This window comes from Salvelinus fontinalis, chromosome 1 (genome assembly GCF_029448725.1).
Source record: "Salvelinus fontinalis isolate EN_2023a chromosome 1, ASM2944872v1, whole genome shotgun sequence".
Lineage (NCBI taxonomy): Eukaryota > Metazoa > Chordata > Actinopteri > Salmoniformes > Salmonidae > Salvelinus > Salvelinus fontinalis.
Window position 1 is genome coordinate 7,349,952 of NC_074665.1, and position 23,386 is coordinate 7,373,337.

General features: G+C 45.4%; 1 protein-coding gene across 3 annotated transcripts in view; it reads right to left on the minus strand.

Moving 5' to 3' along the window:
• Positions 1–2,282: 2,282 nt before the first annotated feature.
• Positions 2,283–23,386, minus strand: part of rcn1 (reticulocalbin 1, EF-hand calcium binding domain) — a 39,992-nt gene continuing 18,888 nt past the window's right edge. Inside the window, exons 3-8 of one of the 3 annotated variants that reach the window (XM_055862319.1) lie at positions 23,354–23,386; positions 14,068–14,261; positions 12,732–12,910; positions 6,791–6,851; positions 5,840–6,039; positions 2,283–3,616 (exon numbers count right to left, since the gene is read on the minus strand). The exon at positions 23,354–23,386 is cut by the window's right edge and continues 71 nt beyond it. In XM_055862319.1, coding sequence (XP_055718294.1) covers positions 3,509–3,616; positions 5,840–6,039; positions 6,791–6,851; positions 12,732–12,910; positions 14,068–14,261; positions 23,354–23,386 — 775 coding nt within the window. In that variant the 3' untranslated portion in view covers positions 2,283–3,508. Of the gene's footprint in view, positions 3,617–5,839; positions 6,040–6,790; positions 6,852–12,731; positions 12,911–14,067; positions 14,262–15,411; positions 16,084–23,353 lie in introns of those variants that run through there. The other 2 variants (XM_055862423.1, XM_055862371.1) reach the window with 2 other exon arrangements.

Sequence of the window (23,386 nt, forward strand, 5' to 3'; positions counted from 1 at the left end):
CCTAGCTTCCACAATATGAAACTAAACCACCACCTCGAGACACCTAGCTTCCACAATATTAAACTAAAGCGCCACCTCGCTTCCACCTAGCTTCCACAATATGAAACTAAACCGCCCCCTCGAGACACCTAGCTTCCACAATATTAAACCACCTCAAAGACATTCGGTTCCTTATCCCCATTCCAGAGTGCCTGGTAAGAAATGCTAGCGTACAAGATGACCTCTTCTTCTATGACGTTCCATAGAATCTGCAACACGGCCCTCTATTAAAACAGAACGACAGCCTAACACACACAGTACACAGCCATCTCTAGCTCCTAATGAGCTTCATCACATTGGTCCCGCTCCACTTGTCATGCTAACGGACACACATGTATCCCCCCGTAGATTCCACATGAGAGGACAGAGGGGACAGACCAGGCTGGGTGGCTTTCTCAGTTACATTGGAGAGTTCCACTGGAACAGCCAGGAGCGACTGTAGTCACATTCACCCGATCCCTGCTAACAGTGTGTGTGTGTGTGTGTGTGTGTGTGTGTGTGTGTGTGTGTGTGTGTGTGTGTGTGTGTGTGTGTGTGTTTCAATTAGTCAGTGACAGTGTCAACAGAATACCCGTATGCCTCGTGTTTTAACACTCACTCAGTCAAATAGACAGATGTACAAACATTAGTGGAGGCATGCCAACGAACCGGCAAGCACACTAGTGCTAGTGTGTATATAAACACACACACACACACACACACACACACACACACACACACACACACACACACACACACACACACACACACACACTTTAGCAACCTGTAGTGGAAAATCAATTAGCAAGTCAGTGGCCCTGTGGACAGTTTGGCCTGTAGCCAAGCAGTAGCAGCCAGTAAGCTGGTCGGTCTCACACACAAGGATGGATATTTAACAGGTACACCTGTAGTTACAGGCTAGGGGTCTTAACAGACCTCCAGTAGCTGTAATGGTGGGAAATGACAGGCTGTTTGAGTCATCCAGGACAATAGAATGACTTGTTAAGCTCTGATCCACAGCTGTGCTGAGTGCTCTCATGTGTCAGAGAGAAATAGAACGCGTGAGAGCAAGACTAAGAACAAGAGGAGAGAAAGAAAATAGCGTGAGAGTGAGGGTCTCTCCAGCTCTCTGCCAGACTGTGTTCATGACTGTACCCTTTCCCAGGCCCTAAACTCAAACAAGAGGTACCAATCCTACAACTGAGCTTAGCAGAGACCTATATGGAACAACTTGTAACAGCAGATCTTCCTGTCTGGGTTGGCGCCCTCCTTGGGTTGTGTCGTGGCGGAGATCTTTGTGGGCTATACTTGGCCTTGTCTCAGGATGGTAAGTTGGTGGTTGAAGATATCCCTCTAGTGGTGTGGGGGCTGTGCTTTGGCAAAGTGAGTGGGGTTATATCCTGCCTGTTTGGCCCTGTCTGGGGACATCATTGGATGGGGCCACAGTGTCTCCTGACCCCTCCTGTCTCAGCCTCCAGTATTTATGCTGCAGTAGTTTATGTGTCGGGGGGCTAGGGTCAGTCTGTTATATCTGGAGTATTTCTCCTGTCTTATCCGGTGTCCTGTGTGAATTTAAGTATAATCTCTCTAATTCTTTCTTTCTTTCTCTCGGAGGACCTGAGCCCTAGGACCATGTCTCAGGACTACCTGGCATGATGACTCCTTGCCGTCCCCAGTCCACCTGGCCGTGCTGCTGCTCCAGTTTCAACTGTTCTGCCTGCGGCTATGGAACCCTGACCTGTTCACCGGACGTGCTACCTGTCCCAGACCTGCTGTTTTCAACTCTCTAGAGACAGCAGGAGCGGTAGAGATACTCTTAATGATCGGCTATGAAAAGCCAACTGACATTTACTCCTGAGGTGCTGACCTGTTGCACCCTCGACAACTACTGTGATTATTATTATTTGACCATGCTGGTCATTTATGAACATTTGAACATCTTGGCCATGTTCTGTTATAATCTCCACCCGGCACAGCCAGAAGAGGACTGGCCACCCCTCATAGCCTGGTTCCTCTCTAGGTTTCTTCCTAGGTTTTGGCCTTTCTATGGAGTTTTTCCTAGCCACCGCGCTTCTACATCTGCATTGCTTGTCCTGCTCCTGGTTTTAGGCTTGGTTTCTGTACAGCACTTTGTGGCATCAGCTGATGTAAGACGGGCTTTGTAAATACATTTGAGAAAAACCTTGGTTTCACTTCTTATAGAGAAAAACAAGGTACATAGAAGAAAAAGATGTGGGTCATCATAGAATTACAAACTAGACAAGAACGGGAAAATGTGTTTCTTTTTCTCAAACATTAATATACACAAGGGAGTACATTGGCATGGTACAAGAGGAAGTGATCTAACAGGAAGTCCTATCTTACGACGTGAACAATAGTGTCAATATGAGAAGCAGCTTTGAGGTAACGGAGGAGACACATACAGTACTCTAGAACCCCTCTTCTCCTGCATTTCAAGTCATTTTACATCACTCCAAAAAACCCATTTCCATAACAATGAAAAGGCTAAACTTACATTTTCATCATGACAATAGCCTGGTTATTTTGCATGAAACTCATATTACATTTTTACACAGGCAGGCCTTAAGTGTATAAAATAAACAAGCGAACAAAGCAAAAGTGATTAAAATGAATGTTTTCACAGACTGTATTGGGAAAAGAAGCGTGCAAAGAGCATTTCATTAAGATGGGTGTTCGTAAGAGATCCTAAAACATTTTACAACAGGAAGCTCTCAAATCCAAGAGCATTTAAAAAAATATCTCATTTATAAAATAGTCTTTACTGGCCAGCAAAACAAAAACAACATCTGTGTCCACTGTATAAAAACAAAGTGTGTAGTGATATGACAAGTTCAACAAGTAGGCAGCCTTCAGAAACTCTAAACACCCATTGACCTCTAACTCTTATACCTCCCAGGCTTCTTCGCCTCCTCAAGGTAAAGGACTAAATAAATAGAATTAGAATAAGTATTCTAGGTTGTGCTTTGTTTTCACATTGGAACCACAATCAAATAAAAATATTCCTGACGATCAACCCTATGTTCTCCTCTCTGCTAAAATCATGTAAGGTTTAAGGAGAAAAGACAATATAAAAGTGAAATGATCAAACGGTGAAATATGGTGATGTGATGATGGCTGTGTATAGAGATGTAAAAGGCCGCTAAGCCAGATGGGAGTCTGGCTGATAAGCAACATCAACGTCAGTCGCACAGAGGTTGGGTGAGGTCAATCTCTGTTCCTAAATGTCAGAAACAGGACCAAACCCGGTCCAGCCGCTCAGGAGGACCCCGACCGTCAGTGGTAGGAACAGACCATTCCTTGGCCCCTCCCCTCGGGGGGGGGGTTACTGCAGTGTTGGAACTATGTTTGTGTTCAACTGATGACATTTAGCAGGATAAGGCTGCGGACCAGACAAGTTTGTGGTGGAGGTTGACGATGCTCAGTTGAGGGCCGACCGCCCTGCCACAAACACAACTACAGTAAACTATGCTCAGAGTTCATCATGGTTCTTGGTCAGGTCTTCTCCATAGTTGGTGGCCTGACTTCCTACAAACATGTTCCAGTTCTCCAGGATCTCCTCCTTGGTCAGCATTGTGTCCTGAGGAGAGAGAACCCAGTCAGGTTTACATAGAGTCTAGAAGATCTCCTACTACTAAAGAACTAACACTTGAAATTCAATTCCTCCATTTTGACAGCTAAGACATGATAAAAAAGTATGAACTCAGGCTCTTTATCCCACATAATATTACCAGCCAGAAAATTGGTAAAGAGTGAAAACTTAAACAATCGTTGGAATCATATCGGTCAGACTCGTAGACTAGGTTATAGGATCAGTACCTTGTCCTAGTCTGACTCGTAGACTAGGTTATAGGATCAGTACCTTGTCCTGGTCTGACTCGTAGACTAGGTTATAGGATCAGTACCTTGTCCTGGTCTGACTCGTAGACCAGGTTATAGGATCAGTACCTTGTCCTGGTCTGACTCGTAGACCAGGTTATAGGATCAGTACCTTGTCCTGGTCTGAGTCGTAGACTAGGTTATAGGATCAGTACCTTGTCCTAGTCTGACTCGTAGACTAGGTTATAGGATCAGTACCTTGTCCTGGTCTGACTCGTAGACTTGGTTATAGGATCAGTACTTTGTCCTAGTCTGACTCGTAGACTAGGTTATAGGATCAGTACCTTGTCCTGGTCTGACTCGTAGACTAGGTTATAGGATCAGTACCTTGTCTTAGTCTGACTCGTAGACTAGGTTATAGGATCAGTACCTTGTCCTAGTCTGACTCGTAGACTAGGTTATAGGATAGGGTACCTTGTCCTAGTCTGACTCGTAGACTAGGTTATAGGATCAGTACCTTGTCCTAGTCTGACTCGTAGACTAGGTTATAGGATCAGTACCTTGTCCTGGTCTGACTCGTAGACTAGGTTATAGGATCAGTACCTTGTCCTGGTCTGACTCGTAGACTAGGTTATAGGATCAGTACCTTGTCCTAGTCTGACTCGTAGACTAGGTTATAGGATCAGTACCTTGTCCTAGTCTGACTCGTAGACTAGGTTATAGGATCAGTACCTTGTCCTAGTCTGACTCGTAGACTAGTGTAACGGATGTGAAATGGCTAGCTAGTTAGCGGGTGCGCGCTAGTAGCATTTCAATCAGTTACGTCACTTGCTCTGAGACTTAAGTAGTGTTGCCCCTTGCTTTGCAAGGGCCTCGGCCTTTGTGGAGCGATGGGTAACGACCGTGCTTCGTGGGCAACCGTTGTTGATGTGTGCAGAGGGTCCCTGCTTCGCGCCCGTGTCGGGGCGAGGGGACGGTTTAAAGTTATACTGTTACATTGATGCTGTTGACCCGGATCACTGGTTGCTGCGGAAAAGGAGGAGGTTGAAAGGGGGGTGAGTGTAACGGATGTGAAATGGCTAGCTAGTTAGCGGGTGCGCGCTAACTAGCTAGCCTTGCTCTGAGACTTAAGTAGTGTTGCCCCTTGCTTTGCAAGGGCCGTGGCTTTTGTGGAGCGATGGGTAACGCTGCTTCGTGGGCGACTGTTGTCGATGTGTGCAGAGGGTCCCTGGTTCGCGCCCGTGTCGGGGCGAGGGGACGGTTTAAAGTTATACTGTTACACTAGGTTATAGGATCAGTACCTTGTCCGACTCGTAGACTAGGTCATAGGATCAGTACCTTGTCCTGGTCTGACTTGTAGACTAGGTTATAGGATCAGTACCTTGTCCTGGTCTGACTCGTAGACTAGGTTATAGGATCAGTACCTTGTCCTGGTCTGACTCGTAGACTAGGTTATAGGATCAGTACCTTGTCCTGGTCTGACTCGTAGACCAGGTTATAGGATCAGTACCTTGTCCTGGTCTGACTCGTAGACCAGGTTATAGGATCAGTACCTTGTCCTGGTCTGACTCGTAGACCAGGTTATAGGATCAGTACCTTGTCCTGGTCTGACTCGTAGACCAGGTTATAGGATCAGTACCTTGTCCTGGTCTGACTCGTAGACCAGGTTATAGGATCAGTACCTTGTCCTGGTCTGACTCGTAGACCAGGTTATAGGATCAGTACCTTGTCCTGGTCTGACTCGTAGACTAGGTTATAGGATCAGTACCTTGTCCTAGTCTGACTCGTAGACTAGGTTATAGGATCAGTACCTTGTCCTAGTCTGACTTGTAGACTAGGTTATAGGATCAGTACCTTGTCCTAGTCTGACTCGTAGACTAGGTTATAGGATAGGGTACCTTGTCCTAGTCTGACTCGTAGACTAGGTTATAGGATCAGTACCTTGTCCTGGTCTGACTTGTAGACTAGGTTACAGGATCAGTACCTTGTCCTGGTCTGACTCGTAGACCAGGTGTCGGGCCTCTGCCATGGCGTGATCGTAGTCCTGGGGCAGGATCCAGTGGCGAATCTCTGCCACGTCCATCTTTCCGTCCTTGTTCAGGTCCCGGAAGTCAGAGAACTGGTCCCGCTCTGTTCTGACCCAGTCTGGTTCTGGACCCCCCTCCTCATGGGAAAACATGTCCGCTGCAATGACACAGGAACATATGGGATGACATACTCAAAGAAGGTCAAAAAGTGAACACTTTGTTTGAAAGTATGTTTATAAACCGTAAGAAATAGTTTGTTAACCATTAGTAAAAATGTTGGAAATCATTGTTTGTTCATCTGCTCATTTGCATTCCCTGTACAAGCCATTTACTATAAGGACCTATAAACAAAACTACCGGTATATAGAACTAACGGTATACAAGCAAGCTATGTAATGTTTCTAAGCAGTTTCTAAGTGGATATTCCTGTAAAAACGCAACCAGAAATGAACAGTGAGATCCTTGAATAGGCAGACAGACTAAGTCAGCAGACTGCAGCGTCACAGCAGAGCTTCCCAAAGCAGCCAACAAACAGGCCTTTGATTCCTAATCAGGTCACTGAGCTCATGGGGTTGTACATATCTTGTGTTAGGAACTCTTCCTCTAGTCTAGAAGACCCAGGAGGATACTAACACCAAAACTTGTAAACACTTCCAATATACCATAAGAACATGATATAGTTTGTGGAGGAAAAAAATTATACAAATTGGTAAAAAAAAAAATTGCATTAAAATGAGGTTAGACCTGTCCTCGTGTATAAAAATGGAAATTCCGCTAAAAAAAGAGAAGGGAAAAAAATGAAACAATTTTTTTAATGAAGTGAGTGAAAATGACCTGTAACCTGTGTGTTCATGAAGGGTTAGTCTTCTGATGCAGTGTCAACCCCAAGTCACGCCTCCCCAACTCACCAATATACTCATCCTCGTCCACATGTCCGTCTCCATTCTTATCAATGTCCTCCAGAGTCTCCTGCACGCAAACACAGGCAATGATGTCATAAAAGGGGGACACAGAGGTCAACAGCAGTGGGGCTCTCACTACTGACAGTAATAAAAGATAAAACACACAGCCCCAGGCAGTATGAGTCGAGCTACGAGGCTCTGCTTACAGCTGGGCTGGCAGAGTGACACTACGATTACAGAGCCACTGCTGATGATCAGCAAACTGCCTGGATTAGAGACGATGTGTGTTTGTTTTCAGAGATGAGATTTTACACACTTCTTATAGAACCATCTATGGTTGCTTTACTTGCGTAATTTTAGATATATCTAACCATCTGTTTATCTGGAGGAATGGATTGAATATACAGTGCATTAGGAAAGTATTCAAATCACTTGACTTCTTCCACATTGTTACTTTACAGCCTTATTCTAAAATGGACTAAATCGTTTTTTCCTCTCATCAATCTACAGGCAATAACCCATAATGACAAACCAAAAACAGGTTTTTAGAATATTTTGCAAATGTAATAAAATAAAATAAACTGAAATATCACATTTACATAAGTATTCAGACCCTTTACTCAGTACTTTGTTGAAGCACCTTTGTCAGCGATTACAGCCTCAAGTCTTGTTGGGTATGACCGCTACAAGCTTGGCACACCTGTATTTGGGGAGTTTCTCCCATTCTTCTCTGTAGATTCTCTCAAGCTCTGTCAGGTTGGATTGGGAGAGTCACTACACAGCTATTTTCAGGTCTCTCCAGAGATGTTCGATCGGGTTCAAGTCCGGGCTCTGGCTGGGCCACTCAAGAACACTGAGACTTGTCACAAAGCCACTCCTGCGTTGTCTTGGCTGTGTGCTTAGGGTCGTTGTCCTGTTGGAAGGTGAACCCTCGATCCAGTGATGTCCGCTCTGGAGCAGGTTTTCATCAAGATTCTCTCTGCATTTTGCTCCGTTCATCTTTCCTTCGATCCTGGCTAGTCTCCCAGTCACTGCCGCTGAAAAACATCCCCACAGCATGATGCTGCCACCACCAAGCTTCACCGTAGGGATGGTACTAGGTTTCCTCCAGACGTGACACTTGGCATTCAGGCCAAAGAGTTCAATCTTGGTTTCATCAGACCAGAGAATCTTGTTTCTCATTTGCCTTTTAGCAAAATCCAAGCAGGCTTTCATGTGCCTTTTACTGAGGAGTGGCTTCCGTCTGGCCACTCAACCATAAATGCATGATTGGTGGAGTGCTGCTGAGATGGTTGTCCTTCTGGAAGGTTCTCCCATCTCCAAAGAGGAACTCTGGAGCTCTGTCAGAGTGACCATCGGGTTCTTAGTCACCTCCTTGACCAAGGCCCTTCTCCCCCGATTGATCAGTTTGGCTGGGTGGCCAGCTCTAGGAAGAGTCTTGGTGGTTCCAAACTTCTTTCATTTAAGAATGATGGAGGCCACTGTGTTCTTGGGGATCTTCAATGCTGCAGACATTTTTTTGGTACCCTTCCCCAGATCTGTGCCTCGACACAATCCTGTCTCGGAACTCTACGGACAATTCCTTCCACCTCATGGCTTGGTTTTTGCTCTGACATGCACTGTCAACTGTGGGACCTTATATAGACAGGTGTGTGCCTTTCCAAATCATGTCCAATCAACTGAATTTACCGCAGGTGGACTCCAATCAAGTTGTAGAAACATCAAGGATCATCAATGGAAACAAGATGCACCTGAGCTCAATTTAGAGTCTCATAGTAAAGAGTCTGAATACTTATGTAAATAAGGAACCAGTTTATTTTTTTTAAATATACATTTGCTAAAATGTCCAAAAATATATTTTTGCTTTGTCATTATGGTGTATTGTGTGTAGATTGATGAGGAAAATGTTTTATTTAATCCATTTTAGAATAAGGCTGTAACGTAACAAAATGTGGAAAAGGTCAAGGTCTGAATACTTTGTGAATGCACTGCATGGTGTAGATGATTTAAAAGTTGTGAGCCATCCCTATACAGTCTCTTAGGTATGTTTACAGTGCCTCAACTCATCTTGTCAACACTGCACAATCGTTGTGTTCCCTCGTTTGGGATTTAACTTATATTTGCATGACTGCCTCTCTGTTGTAGCAGTTAAGAGAGAGGATATGTCATGACTGACTCTCTGTTGTAGCAGTTAAGAGAGAGGATATGTCATGACTGCCTCTCTAATGTTGTAGCAGTTAAGAGAGAGGATATGTCATGACTGACTCTCTGTTGTAGCAGTTAAGAGAGAGGATATGTCATGACTGACTCTCTGTTGTAGCAGTTAAGAGAGAGGATATGTCATGACTGCCTCTCTAATGTTGTAGCAGTTAAGAGAGAGGATATGTCATGACTGACTCTCTGTTGTAGCAGTTAAGAGAGAGGATATGTCATGACTGACTCTCTGTTGTAGCAGTTAAGAGAGAGGATATGTCATGACTGACTCCCTAATGCCCCGTTTACATCGTGACGTATTTCATTACGCCGTACGTCATCTTCACGGAGTCTTGCCCCGCTACTGAACGGACCAGTGTAGTGTTTTGTAAAGCAAGATGAAGGACACCCTGTCTCTCCTCAGGGATAGCATTTATTTTGGGATGTTGCAAAATGTGACCTTTTTATTCAAGACAGGATAACTATATTGTTTCAGGTGATAAAACATGTTTTGTTTCTTCACTTTTTCCTCAACTTGTTTCTCTAACTTTGTAGCAAGTCAAGCAAGCCAAGAGTGCTTATGGGTAATGTGAACGAGGCTTAAAGTTGTAACTTTAGCTGTTGTTATTAGAGCGGTATGTCAAAATGCAGTCACCCCCGTACCAGCCAACATAGCTTCACACACACACACACCCACACACCATGCTTCAAGCAGGTTATACATGCCCCTGCTGAAGCCTACTGAAAGATGAAAGACCACTGACCCTGGGAAGTGGATGACTAATAATAAACATGTGTTATTAAAAATATACAACATAATGAATATAGACCTCTCCATAGCAGGACTCATCCAGGAAAACTCCTCTACAACACCAGTAGTATAGGGGTTCATCTCCTCTACACCGCCAGTAGTATAGGGGTTCATCTCCTCTAGACCACCAGTAGTATAGGGGTTCATCTCCTCTACAACGCCAGTAGTATAGGGGTTCATCTCCTCTACAACACCAGTAGTATAGGGGTTCATCTCCTCTACAACACCAGTAGTATAGGGGTTCATCTCCTCTACACCACCAGTAGTATAGGGGTTCATCTCCTCTACAACACCAGCAGTATAGGGGTTAATCTCCTCTACAACACCAGTAGTGTAGGGGTTCATCTCCTCTAAATCGCCAGTAGTATAGGGGTTCATCTCCTCTACAAAACCAGTAGTATAGGGGTTCATCTCCTTTACACCGCCAGTAGTATAGGGGTTCATCTCCTCTACAACGCCAGTAGTATAGGGGTTCATCTCCTCTACACCACCAGTAGTATAGGGGTTCATCTCCTCTACAACACCAGTAGTATAGGGGTTCATCTCCTCTACAACACCAGCAGTATAGGGGTTCATCTCCTCTACAACACCAGTAGTATAGGGGTTCATCTCCTCTAAATCGCCAGTAGTATAGGGGTTCATCTCCTCTACAAAACCAGTAGTATAGGGGTTCATCTCCTTTACACCGCCAGTAGTATAGGGGTTCATCTCCTCTACAACGCCAGTAGTATAGGGGTTCATCTCCTCTACACCGCCAGTAGTATAGGGGTTCATCTCCTCTACAACACCAGTAGTATAGGGGTTCATCTCCTCTACAACACCAGTAGTATAGGGGTTCATCTCCTCTACAACACCAGTAGTATAGGGGTTCATCTCCTCTACAACACCAGTAGTATAGGGGTTCATCTCCTCTACACCACCAGTAGTATAGGGGTTCATCTCCTCTACACCACCAGTAGTATAGGGGTTCATCTCCTCTACACCACCAGTAGTATAGGGGTTCATCTCCTCTACAACACCAGTACTATAGGGGTTCATCTCCTCTACAACACCAGTACTATAGGGGTTCATCTCCTCTACAACACCAGTAGTATAGGGGTTCATCTCCTCTACACCACCAGTAGTATAGGGGTTCATCTCCTCTACACCACCAGTAGTATAGGGGTTCATCTCCTCTACAACACCAGTAGTATAGGGGTTCATCTCCTCTACAACACCAGTAGTATAGGGGTTCATCTCCTCTACAACACCAGTAGTATAGGGGTTCATCTCCTCTACAACACCAGTAGTATAGGGGTTCATCTCCTCTACAACACCAGTAGTATAGGGGTTCATCTCCTCTACACCACCAGTAGTATAGGGGTTAATCTCCTCTACAACACCAGTAGTATAGGGGTTCATCTCCTCTACAACACCAGTAGTATAGGGGTTCATCTCCTCTACAACACCAGTAGTATAGGGGTTCATCTCCTCTACAACACCAGTAGTATAGGAGTTCATCTCCTCTACAACACCAGTAGTATAGGAGTTCATCTCCTCTACAACACCAGTAGTATAGGGGTTCATCTCCTCTACAATACCAGTAGTATAGGGGTTCATCTCCTCTACACCACCAGTAGTATAGGGGTTCATCTCCTCTACACCACCAGTAGTATAGGGGTTCATCTCCTCTACAACACCAGTAGTATAGGGGTTCATCTCCTCTACACCACCAGTAGTATAGGGGTTCATCTCCTCTACACCACCAGTAGTATAGGGGTTTATCTCCTCTACAAAACCAGTAGTATAGGGGTTCCTCTCCTCTACACCACCAGTAGTATAGGGGTTCATCTCCTCTACACCACCAGTAGTATAGGGGTTCATCTCCTCTAGTCCACCAGTAGTATAGGGGTTCATCTCCTCTACAACACCAGTAGTATAGGGGTTCATCTCCTCTACAACACCAGTAGTATAGGGGTTTATCTCCTCTACAACACCAGTAGTATAGGGGTTCATCTCCTCTACAATACCAGTAGTATAGGGGTTCATCTCCTCTACAACACCAGTAGTATAGAGGTTCATCTCCTCTACAACACCAGTAGTATAGGGGTTCATCTCCTCTACAACACTAGAGTGGTATATGGGTTATGGGCCTACTATGGTAGGGAGTAGGCACGTCATATTACCCAATAATAACAACATGGATGTGACTTAACGTCAAGGCTTGGGTCTTACTTGGAAAGACTGACCCTATTGACTACAACCACAAGGTGTGATCACCACAATCAATGAAGACAACACTGCCCAAGCAGCAACCCAGAAACATTTCTGAAAAATGGACCATGAATAATTAACTCTGTCAAATGGGTATTACAGTTTTTATGAAGACAGAAGCCTAGTGCATTAGTTTCTCCTTGTTGCCACGCGACTGTTCAGCGCTGTCAGTTTTATATTTAAGTGGCATGGGTCGGTTTGTCCCACTAGACCCGTTCCAAAACATCTACACAGAGTTTCCAGGCTGAGTAAAGTGTCATTAGAGAGCGGGATCTGAATGCAGAGCACTTCTAGTGGGACATCAGACAAAAACACATTTCACAGAAACTCTCATCTGTTCCAAGAACTAGAAAACATTTTCAGAAAGCCAGTCAACTCATCTATAGAGTACGATGAGACGTTTTCAATACAGCTTTGAACTCTTCACATAACTCAGCTTTTAAAGCTGCTTCTCAAATACAGCCCTGATTTACTACGTTTCGTTTAAACTTAATCCAGAAGAAGTTATCAGAGGTTCTCAAATCAGTTTTCTAGGCTGCTGTGGAGTTTGCGGTTTCTCCGTCTACTGATACACCACCATAACCCATGTGAGAGTTTCTGCATTAGCCAATTAATGTCTGCTAACGGAGCAAAAACATGCTGGCATCCAGGCCAACACTAGACATTTCAGTGCAGATCTGGAACACTAACCTGGACCACGATGTCCTTCATGTGGTCAAACTCCTCTGGGTGGAGGAAGGAGGTGAACTCTTCTCTATCAGCTGCCAGGTCTCCATTCAGATCAGCTGTTTGAAATCTCCTCTGGTCCCTGGGCAGCATCTTCTTAAAGCTGAACTGGTCTGTGGCCTCTTCAAACTCCTCTGGGTTCGCTTGGAGGAAAGACAAACAAGTGGGTGGTGTTCAAACAACTGAAGTAGAGACGCTGACTTAAATAACTAGGTAGGTAGGGCCATGGGTCGGACAACCAGAGAGGAGAGAGGGGCCATGGGTCGGACAACCAGAGAGGAGAGAGGGGCCATGGGTCGGACAACCAGAGAGGAGAGAGGGGCCATGGGTCGGACAACCAGAGAGGAGAGAGGGGCCATGGGTCAGACAACCAGAGAGGAGAGAGGGGCCATGGGTCAGACAACCAGAGAGGAGAGAGGGGCCATGGGTCGGACAACCAGAGAGGAGAGAGGGGCCATGGGTCGGACAACCAGAGAGGAGAGAGGGGCCATGGGTCGGACAACCAGAGGAGAGAGGGGCCATGGGTCGGACAACCAGAGAGGAGAGAGGGGCCATGGGTCGGACAACCAGAGAGGAGAGAGGGGCCATGGGTCAGACAACCAGAGAGGAGAGAGGGGCCATGGGTCGGACAACCAGAGAGGAGAGAGGGGCCATGGGTCGGACAACCAGAGAGGAGGGAGGTGAGGATTTGCTTGAATCCTCAGTCATAACAGCTACATAACATGTCATAAGCAGGTCAAATCATGTCTGACAGAACATGTCATAAGCAGGTCATATCATGTCTGACAGAACATGTCATAAGCAGGTCATATCATGTCTGACAGAACATGTCATAAGCAGGTCATATCATATCTGACAGAACATGTCATAAGCAGGTCATATCATATCTGACAGAACATGTCATAAGCAGGTCATATCATGTCTGACATAACATGTCATAAGCAGGTCATATCATGTCTGACAGAACATGTCATAAGCAGGTCATATCATGTCTGACAGAACACGTCATAAGCAGGTCATATCATGTCTGACATAACACGTCATAAGCAGGTCATATCATGTCTGACATAACATGTCATAAGCAGGTCATATCATATCTGACAGAACATGTCATAAGCAGGTCATATCATGTCTGACATAACATGTCATAAGCAGGTCATATCATATCTGACATAACATGTCATAAGCAGGTCATATCATGTCTGACAGAACATGTCATAAGCAGGTCATCTGACAGAACATGTCATAAGCAGGTCATATGTGACATAACATGTCATAAGCAGGTCGTATCATATCTTACACAGGTAGTAGCCATAGGTAGCCTGCTTGTACTCATCCCACGAGATCTTGTTGTCTTTGTTGAGGTCGTAGTCCGTCCACACCTTGGCCACGTTCTCGTAGACGTAACGCTTCTGCACCCGCTTGATCCAGGCCTTCAGTTCAGTGATGGTGACATAGCCATCTCCATCAGCGTCTATCCGCTCCACTATCTTACTGTGGGATACAGAGGGCACACAAACACTACTATAGTCTAGCATGCATTTCCTTTCATTAGAATGCACAGCCATACATAGATGCAGTTAAATATACTGGACCATATATTTCCTTTAGAAAAAGTCACCGAGACATGAGTTGATGTCTTCAGGGGCATAAGTAAGCAGTCATTCTAGCAAAACAACACTATCAGTACATAAATACTGTCAGCCAGCGATGAGAGAATAACAACCTATTGAGGTACATGTTTGCTTTGGGAGGAACTTGTGCCTAAATAATATTGAGAGTGTTATATTTAGGAAGTTAGCTTTCCACCAACTAGGGTAAACTTCGGTATATCTATCTTGGTTGCCACGTTGTGATGTTAAGAGGGTCCTCCCACTCAATGCGATTCAGGAAAGGGAATTCTCAGGGAGAAGCGCCAACCACACAACCTAGGCCCATTTCAGCCAACGTGTGTAACATCGAGCCAACATGTAATTTGAGCAGTGGCAAAGATGAAACAGAACTACAGGAAGCTAGACAGGTCTCTGTATGAAATAACACACCGAGACAGTGCCGTTGACACGTTCCATGGGTTCCAACACACATTTAAAACCCCCGAACAAGATTCTGTTCGTGGTCCTCAACTTTTATCCAACTCTCTCAACACCACAAAACCTCCTCTTGCTTCTTTAATGCATTATCCATAATTAAGAACTACACTCTGCAATTATAATATGACCGGGGAATGTGTGCGAGCGAATAGCACTCGCTCTACATTTAAAAGCGGAATAATGTACCGTTATATCATGCGGGTCTGCTGGCATGCAAATGTCTCAGGCACCACTTGGGCGAGTTGTGAAATTTTAATAACCCAAAGCCAAAATAACACGAAATACATTAACAGGAATATGCGACCCACTAAGAAGGCCCATAACTTTGGAGATGTGTGACAATAGCCCACATTACGGACCAGACGTTGGTTGCGTCACCATCGCTTGCTGTCCAGATATAGACCCTCGCGATGCAAAGACACCAACGTGAATCGTTATCAGAGAATAATGGAACTGAGGAGATCCGAATAAACTGTCGTCTTTCAACTAGTTTTGCACTTTAGTGACCCTGCATTGTATCACATGTGTCTCTAGTCTTTGCAGGGGAACCTTACCCAAGCCTGTCTTTGCTCTCCTCCGGGGTAAGCTGGTCGAAAGTAGTAGCGTCCTCCTTTCCCAGAAAGGCCTCATGATCGAATTGGAAGCTCTGATTGTCTTCGTTGGCTTGCTTAATGAGTTCTAACGGGTCGTGGTGGACGCGTTCTTTTCTTAGCGTTGGTTTACCGAGCGCTACACAAGAGCAGAGGAGCAAAACGCACACGTAGCTGTACACGTCCATCAGTAGGATGTTTGAGGACAGATCAGCTGTTGCGGAGAGAAGCTACGTGAGCTAAGTAGCAAGCCGTATTTAGCCCGCTGCTAAAAATGTAGCCAATTTGTTACAAGTCTGCTGAGGCGAAATAAAACAGCGCAAGCTGGCTACTTTCTTACTTTGAGGAGCGCAACAATGTTGCCGAAACGCGGCATCCAAGCATCAAGTCTTGCAGTGAAGTCTAGGTGCATTTAAATACATTACACAGGTCACTTCAGACAAGTACAGCCCGCCCCAGGTCGTATTTTCGTTTCAAACATGCCCGGCTGGTTACCACGGGACACAACAGAGCTCAACCTAGCGAGGCTGCTTCCTACTTCACGTACAACCATTCACGTATTCGGTTTCAGCGCTGGTTCAACCTCACTCATTGTTAGTGTCCCTGCCATTGGTCCACAGGCTGTCTGTAACACGAGATGACTATGGGCGCCACGTTGCAAGATGACACGTAAACGCTGCCGTAGAACTCTCACGCATTTTTTGAGGGGCTGCCAAAAATAGTTGTGCCCCTCCTTAATCCCTTTGTTGTTTCCCTGTTTTATTGATATGGGTATGTTTATGTGTTCTCTCTCTCTCTCTCTCTCTCTCTCTCTCTCTCTCTCTCTCTCTCTCTCTCTCTCTCTCTCTCTCTCTCTCTCTCTCTCTGTGTGTCTCTCTCTCTCTCTCCTCTCTCTCGCTGTGTGTCTCTCTCTCTCCTCTCTCTCAATTCAATTTCAATTCAATTCAATTCAAGGGGCTTTATTGGCATGGGAAACATGTGTTAACATTGCCAAAGCAAGTGAGGTAGACAATACACAAAAGTGAAACAAACAATACAAATTAACAGTAAACATTACACATACAGAAGTTTCAAAACAATAAAGACATTACAAATGTCATATTATATATATACAGTGTTGTAACAATGTACAAATGGTTAAAGCACACAAGTTAAAATAAATAAGCATAAATATGGGTTGTATTTACAATGGTGTTTGTTCTTCACTGGTTGCCCTTTTCTTGTGACAACAGGTCACAAATCTTGCTGCTGTGATGGCACACTGTGGAATTTCACCCAGTAGATATGGGAGTTTATCAAAATTGGATTTGTTTTCGAATTCTTTGTGGATCTGTGTAATCTGGGGGAAATATGTGTCTCTAATATGGTCATACATTGGGCAGGAGGTTAGGAAGTGCAGCTCAGTTTCCACCTCATTTTGTGGGCAGTGAGCACATAGCCTGTCTTCTCTTGAGAGCCATGTCTGCCTACGGCGGCCTTTCTCAATAGCAAGGCAATGCTCACTGAGTCTGTACATAGTCAAAGCTTTCCTTAAGTTTGGGTCAGTCACAGTGGTCAGGTATTCTGCCACTGTGTACTCTCTGTTCAGGGCCAAATAGCATTCTAGTTTGCTCTGTTTTTTTGTTAATTATTTCCAATGTGTCAAGTAATTATCTTTTTGTTTTCTCATGATTTGGTTGGGTCTAATTGTGCTGTTGTCCTGGGGCTCTGTGGGGTGTGTTTGTGTTTGTGAACAGAGCCCTAGGACCAGCTTGCTTAGGGGACTCTTCTCCAGGTTCATCTCTCTGTAGGTGATGGCTTTGTTATGGAAGGTTTGGGAATCGCTTCCTTTTAGGTGGTTGTAGAATTTAACGTCTCTTTTCTGGATTTTGATAATTAGTGGGTATTGGCCTAATTCTGCTCTGCATGCATTATTTGGTGTTCTACGTTGTACACTGAGGATATTTTTGCAGAATTCTGCATGCAGAGTCTCAATTTGGTGTTTGTCCCATTTTGTGAAATCTTGGTTGGTGAGCGGACCCCAGACCTCACAACCATAAAGGGCAATGGGCTCTATGACTGATTCAAGTATTTTTAGCCAGATCCTAATTGGTATGATGAAATGTATGTTCCACGCACTCTCTCTCTCTCTCTCTCTCTCTCTCTCTCTCTCTCTCTCTCTCTCTCTCTCTCTCTCTCTCTCTCTCTCTCTCTCTCTCTCTCTCTCTCTCCTCTCTCTCTCTCTGTGTGTCTCTCTCTCTCCTCTCTCTCTCTCTCTCTCTCTGTGTGTCTCTCTCTCTCCTCTCTCTCTCTCTCTCTGTGTGTCTCTCTCTCTCCTCTCTCGCTCTCTCTCTCTCTCCTCTCTCTCTCTCTCTCTGTGTGTGTGTGTGTTTTCTTCAGAATATACCAGACTATTGATTTAATATAACAAACGCACAAACAGCAAAAGTCCACAAAGCAGAATACCACACCCGCCATATTTCACACTTGTAGGGGCCCCGGTCTTTAGCTGAAGACAGCATTAAAACAACTCATGGTTATTATCATGACAGGCAATGAGACATAGACAATGAGACATAGACAATGAGACATAGACAATGAGACATAGACAATGAGACATAGACAATGAGACATAGACAATGAGACAAAGGACAAATAGCATCATATTATTATTATTTCACATTTACATTTCAGTCATTTAGCAGACACTCTTCTCCAGAGGGACTTACAGCAGTGGAGAGCATACATTCTTTTTCATACTTTTCATATTTCAATATGTTTTAACATGCAATAGGAGAGTCTGTGTACCCTGGAAACAACTTGCTGACAGCGTCCTCCCTAATCTCCATTTGTAGGCAGGAGAACATGTATTTTGTCATTCAGCATTAGCATAATAAGCCCAACACATGGAACTTAGCTTTTTTGCATAAACTGTACATCCCAGTGTTTTATTATAAAGGACCCTGGGGCTAACTGGCCTTTTTATTTAATTAATGAATAGTTCATGTATTTAAATTAGTCTTGCCCGGTCAATTTGAATCAGAGTGTCGTAGCGAGATATGATGATACACAGATGTGTTTTCTCCCAGTAAGAATCCTCCCTCTCTCCCTCTCTCCCTCTCTCCCTCTCACTCTCTCCCTCCCTCCATCTCCCTCTCTTTCTCTCCTTCTCTCTCCCTCTCCCTCTCTCCCACACACTCTCCCTCCCCCCCTCTCTCTCTCACACACTCTCTCCCTCTCTCCATCTCTCTCTCTCACACACTCTCCCTCTCTCCCTCTCTCTCTCTTTCCCACACACTCTCCCCCCCTCTCTCTCTCTCTCACACTCTCTCCATCTCCCTCTCTCTCACACACTCTCCCTCTCTCCCTCTCTCTCTCCCCCCTCTCTCTCTCTCTCGCTCACACTCTCCCTCTCTCCCTCTCTCTCTCTCTCTCTCTCCCCTCTCTCTCTTTCTCCTTCTCTCTCTCTATTTCTCTCTCTCTCTCCCCTCTCTTTCTCTCTCTCTCGCTCTCTCTCCCCCTCTCCCTTCAATTGAATGGGGCTTTATTGGCATGGGAAACATGTTTACATTGCCAAAGCAAGTGAAATAAACAATAAACTAAAGTGAGAAGACTCAACAAAAAAAACAAGTGTTTTATTATCAGCTATGTACAGTGTTTTATTATCAGCTATGTAGTGTTTTAATATCAGCTATGTACAGTGTTATATTATCAGCTATGTACAGTGTTATATTATCAGCTATGTACAGTGTTTTATTATCAGCTATGTACAGTGTTTTATTATCAGCTATGTACAGTGTTATATTATCAGCTATGTACAGTGTTATATTATCAGCCATGTACAGTGTTATATTATCAGCTATGTACAGTGTTATATTATCAGCTATGTACAGTGTTTTATTATCAGCTATGTACAGTGTTATATTATCAGCCATGTACAGTGTTATATTATCAGCTATGTACAGTGTTATATTATCAGCTATGTACAGTGTTATATTATCAGCTATGTACAGTGTTTTATTATCAGCTATGTACAGTGTTATATTATCAGCTATGTACAGTGTTTTATATTAGTCTATAATATGTTTGTTATGTGCATGTATATGTCATAACAATATAATCCATCAATCTAATTCAATTCAACTTCAATAAGTTAAATTAAAACCCCTATTTTGAAATTGAATTCCTTACACTACAACCCCAGACATCACCGATGTCTCCAGAACTGGTGTGGACGTGAACATATAGCTCTGAGGAGGATTTGAATCAGGAAACTGTAATTAGGAAGTAACAATTACCCCGCAACAATCATGGCTGAACACTTCTGTACATTCGGGTGCAAGAGGAAGAGAGGGAGGGAGGGATGGAGAGAGGGAGGGAGGGAGGGAGGTATGGGAAGGGAGGGGAGGGGTGGGTGGCTTTCAACATGAATATTTCACATTTGGAGGAGGAGTGGGTGTTCAGCTAACCATGACATACTCACACACACACACACACACGCACGCACGCACGCACGCACGCACGCACGCACGCACGCACACACACACACACACACACACACACACACACACACACACACACACACACACACACACACACACACACACACACACACACACACACACACACACACACACACACAGCAGGCCTTTGGTTAATGTAATTAACAAACGCTATGCTGTGAGACACAGGACATTAGGGTCCAGCAGTAATCCAGTTTTGTGGTTCCCTATCCTTGCCCCATGGCCCATAGCCCCATGGCCCGTAGCCCCATGGCCCATAGCCCCATGGCCCGTAGCCCAGCTCTTCATCCATCCACATGTGTGTCTGGATGGAGAAAGCCCTCCCAGATCCAGGGGACAGCTGGTTAGGATCATTTAGGCTCCCGAGTGGTGCAGAGGTCTAAGGCACTGCATCTCAGTGCTAGAGGCATCACTACAGACCTTGGTTCGATTCCAGACTGTATCACAACCGGCCGTGATTGGGAGTCTCATAGGGCAGCGCACAATTGGCCCAGTGTCGTCCGGGTTACGGTTTAGCTGCGGTAGGCTGTCATTGTAAATAAGAATTTGTTCTTAACTGACTTGCTCAGTTAAATAAAGGTTAAATACATGTTTTATTTGATTATTACTGTAAGTCTGGGGGTCATTTTCCAGGCCCAAGGGACTTCAGTGGTCGTGTATGCTGGTTCCTTTTCTTGAAAGTAGATTTAAAGTCTACCCAAACTGTAGTTACACTGTAGTTACCATGTGCATACAAAGGTATGAAGGCCAATGTAACTGACTGTCACGTCCTGACTGTAGAGATTCTGTTTATGTCTCTGTTTTGGTTGGTCAGGGCGTGAGTTACGGTGGGCATTCTATGTCTGGTGTTCTATGTTGTCCTTGTTTTGTATTTCTATGTGTTTGGCCTGGTATGGTTCTCAATCAGAGGCAGCTGTCTATCGTTGTCTCTGATTGAGAATCTTAGGTAGCCTTTTCCCACCTGTGTTTGTGGGTGGTTGTTTTCTGGTTTGTTTGTTCATTAATTAAAATAATGAACACTTACCACGTGACTATTCCCTTTCAATTACTGTGACCATCCCCACTCTCTCACTGTGACCATCCCCACTCTCTCACTGTGACCACCCCCAATCTCTCACTGTGACCATCCCCACTCTCTCACTGTGACCATCCCCACTCTCTCACTGTGACCATCTCCACTCTCTCACTGTGACCATCTGCACTTTCTCACTGTGACCATCCCCACTCTCTCACTGTGACCATCTCCAATCTCTCACTGTGACCACCCCCACTTTCTCACTGTGACCATCCCCACTCTCTCACTGTGACCACCCCCACTCTCTCACTGTGACCATCCCCACTCTCTCACTGTGACCATCCCCACTCTCTCACTGTGACCATCCCCATTCTCTCGCTGTGACCATCCCCACTTTCTCACTGTGACCATCCCCACTCTCTCACTGTGACATCCCCACTCTCTCACTGTGACCATCCCCACTCTCTCACTGTGACATCCCCATTCTCTCACTGTGACCATCCCCACTCTCTCACTGTGACCATCTGCAGTCTCTCACTGTGACCATCCCCACTCTCTCACTGTGACCACCCCCAATCTCTCACTGTGACCATCCCCACTCTCTCACTGTGACCATCCCCAATCTCTCACTGTGACCATCCCCACTCTCTCACTGTGACCATCCCCACTCTCTCACTGTGACCACCCCCACTCTCTTTCTGTGACCATCTCCACTCTCTCACTGTGACCACCCCCACTCTCTTTCTGTGACCACCCCCAATCTCTCACTGTGACCATCCCCACTCTCTTTCTGTGACCATCTCCACTCTCTCACTGTGACCATCCCCACTCTCTTTCTGTGACCATCCCCACTCTCTCACTGTGACCATCTCCACTCTCTCACTGTGACCATCCCCACTCTCTCACTGTGACCATCCCCACTCTCTCACTGTGACCATCCCCATTCTCTCGCTGTGACCATCCCCACTTTCTCACTGTGACCATCCCCACTCTCTCACTGTGACATCCCCACTCTCTCACTGTGACCATCCCCACTCTCTCACTGTGACATCCCCATTCTCTCACTGTGACCATCTGCACTCTCTCACTGTGACCATCTGCACTTTCTCACTGTGACCATCCCCACTCTCTCACTGTGACCATCTCCACTCTCTCACTGTGACCATCTGCACTTTCTCACTGTGACCATCCCCACTCTCTCACTGTGACCATCTCCACTCTCTCACTGTGACCATCCCCAATCTCTCACTGTGACCATCTCCAATCTCTCACTGTGACCATCTGCACTCTCTCACTGTGACCATCTGCACTCTCTCACTGTGACCATCCCACTCTCTCACTGTGACCATCCCCACTCTCTTTCTGTGACCATCTGCACTTTCTCACTGTGACCATCCCCACTTTCTCACTGTGACCATCCCCACTCTCTCACTGTGACCACCTGGGCGCCGAAGACCTGGATGTCGATTAAGGCAGCCCCCCGCACCTCTCTGATTCAGAGGGGTTGGGTTAAATGCGGAAAACACATTTCAGTTGAATGTATTCAGTTGTACAACTGACTAGGTATCCCGCTTTCCCCTGTCCATTTCCCATCCCCACTTTCTCACTGTGACCATCTCACTCTCTCCCTATGACCATCTCACTCTCTCACTGTGACCATCTCACTCTCTCACTATGACCCTCTCACTCTCTCACTGTGACCATCCCCACTCTCTTTCTGTGACCATCTCACTCTCTCACTATGACCATCCCCACTCTCTCACTATGACCATCTCACTCTCTCACTGTGACCATCTCACTCTCTCACTATGACCATCTCACTCTCTCACTGTGACCATCTCACTCTCTCACTATGACCATCTCACTCTCTCACTGTGACCATCTCACTCTCTCACTATGACCATCTCACTCTCTCACTGTGACCATCTCACTCTCTCACTATGACCATCTCACTCTCTCACTGTGACCATCTCACTCTCTCACTGTGACCATCCCCACTCTCTCACTATGACCATCTCACTCTCTCACTATGACCATCTCACTCTCTAACTGTGACCATCTCACTCTCTCACTGTGACCATCCCCACTCTCTCACTATGACCATCTCACTCTCTCACTGTGACCATCTCACTCTCTCACTGTGACCATCTCCACCCTCTCACTATGAGTTTCCCCCCCTACATTTCCCTCCCTCTCTCTCTCCTGAGCGTTCCTATAGTAGCCTCCTAATACCTCACTGCCCCAACCATTCCAGATCGATGAATAAACTTCTCAAGACTGTCGCAGCAGAGAAAATAAACCTTTGCTCTCCTTTAATGACGACTGTAAAGCGAAAGCAATCATGGTATCCCTCCCGTGACATTTCCACGTTCCTGTCTGCTCCACTTACCAGAGACAAACGACCGGGAAACGGGCCGCTGTA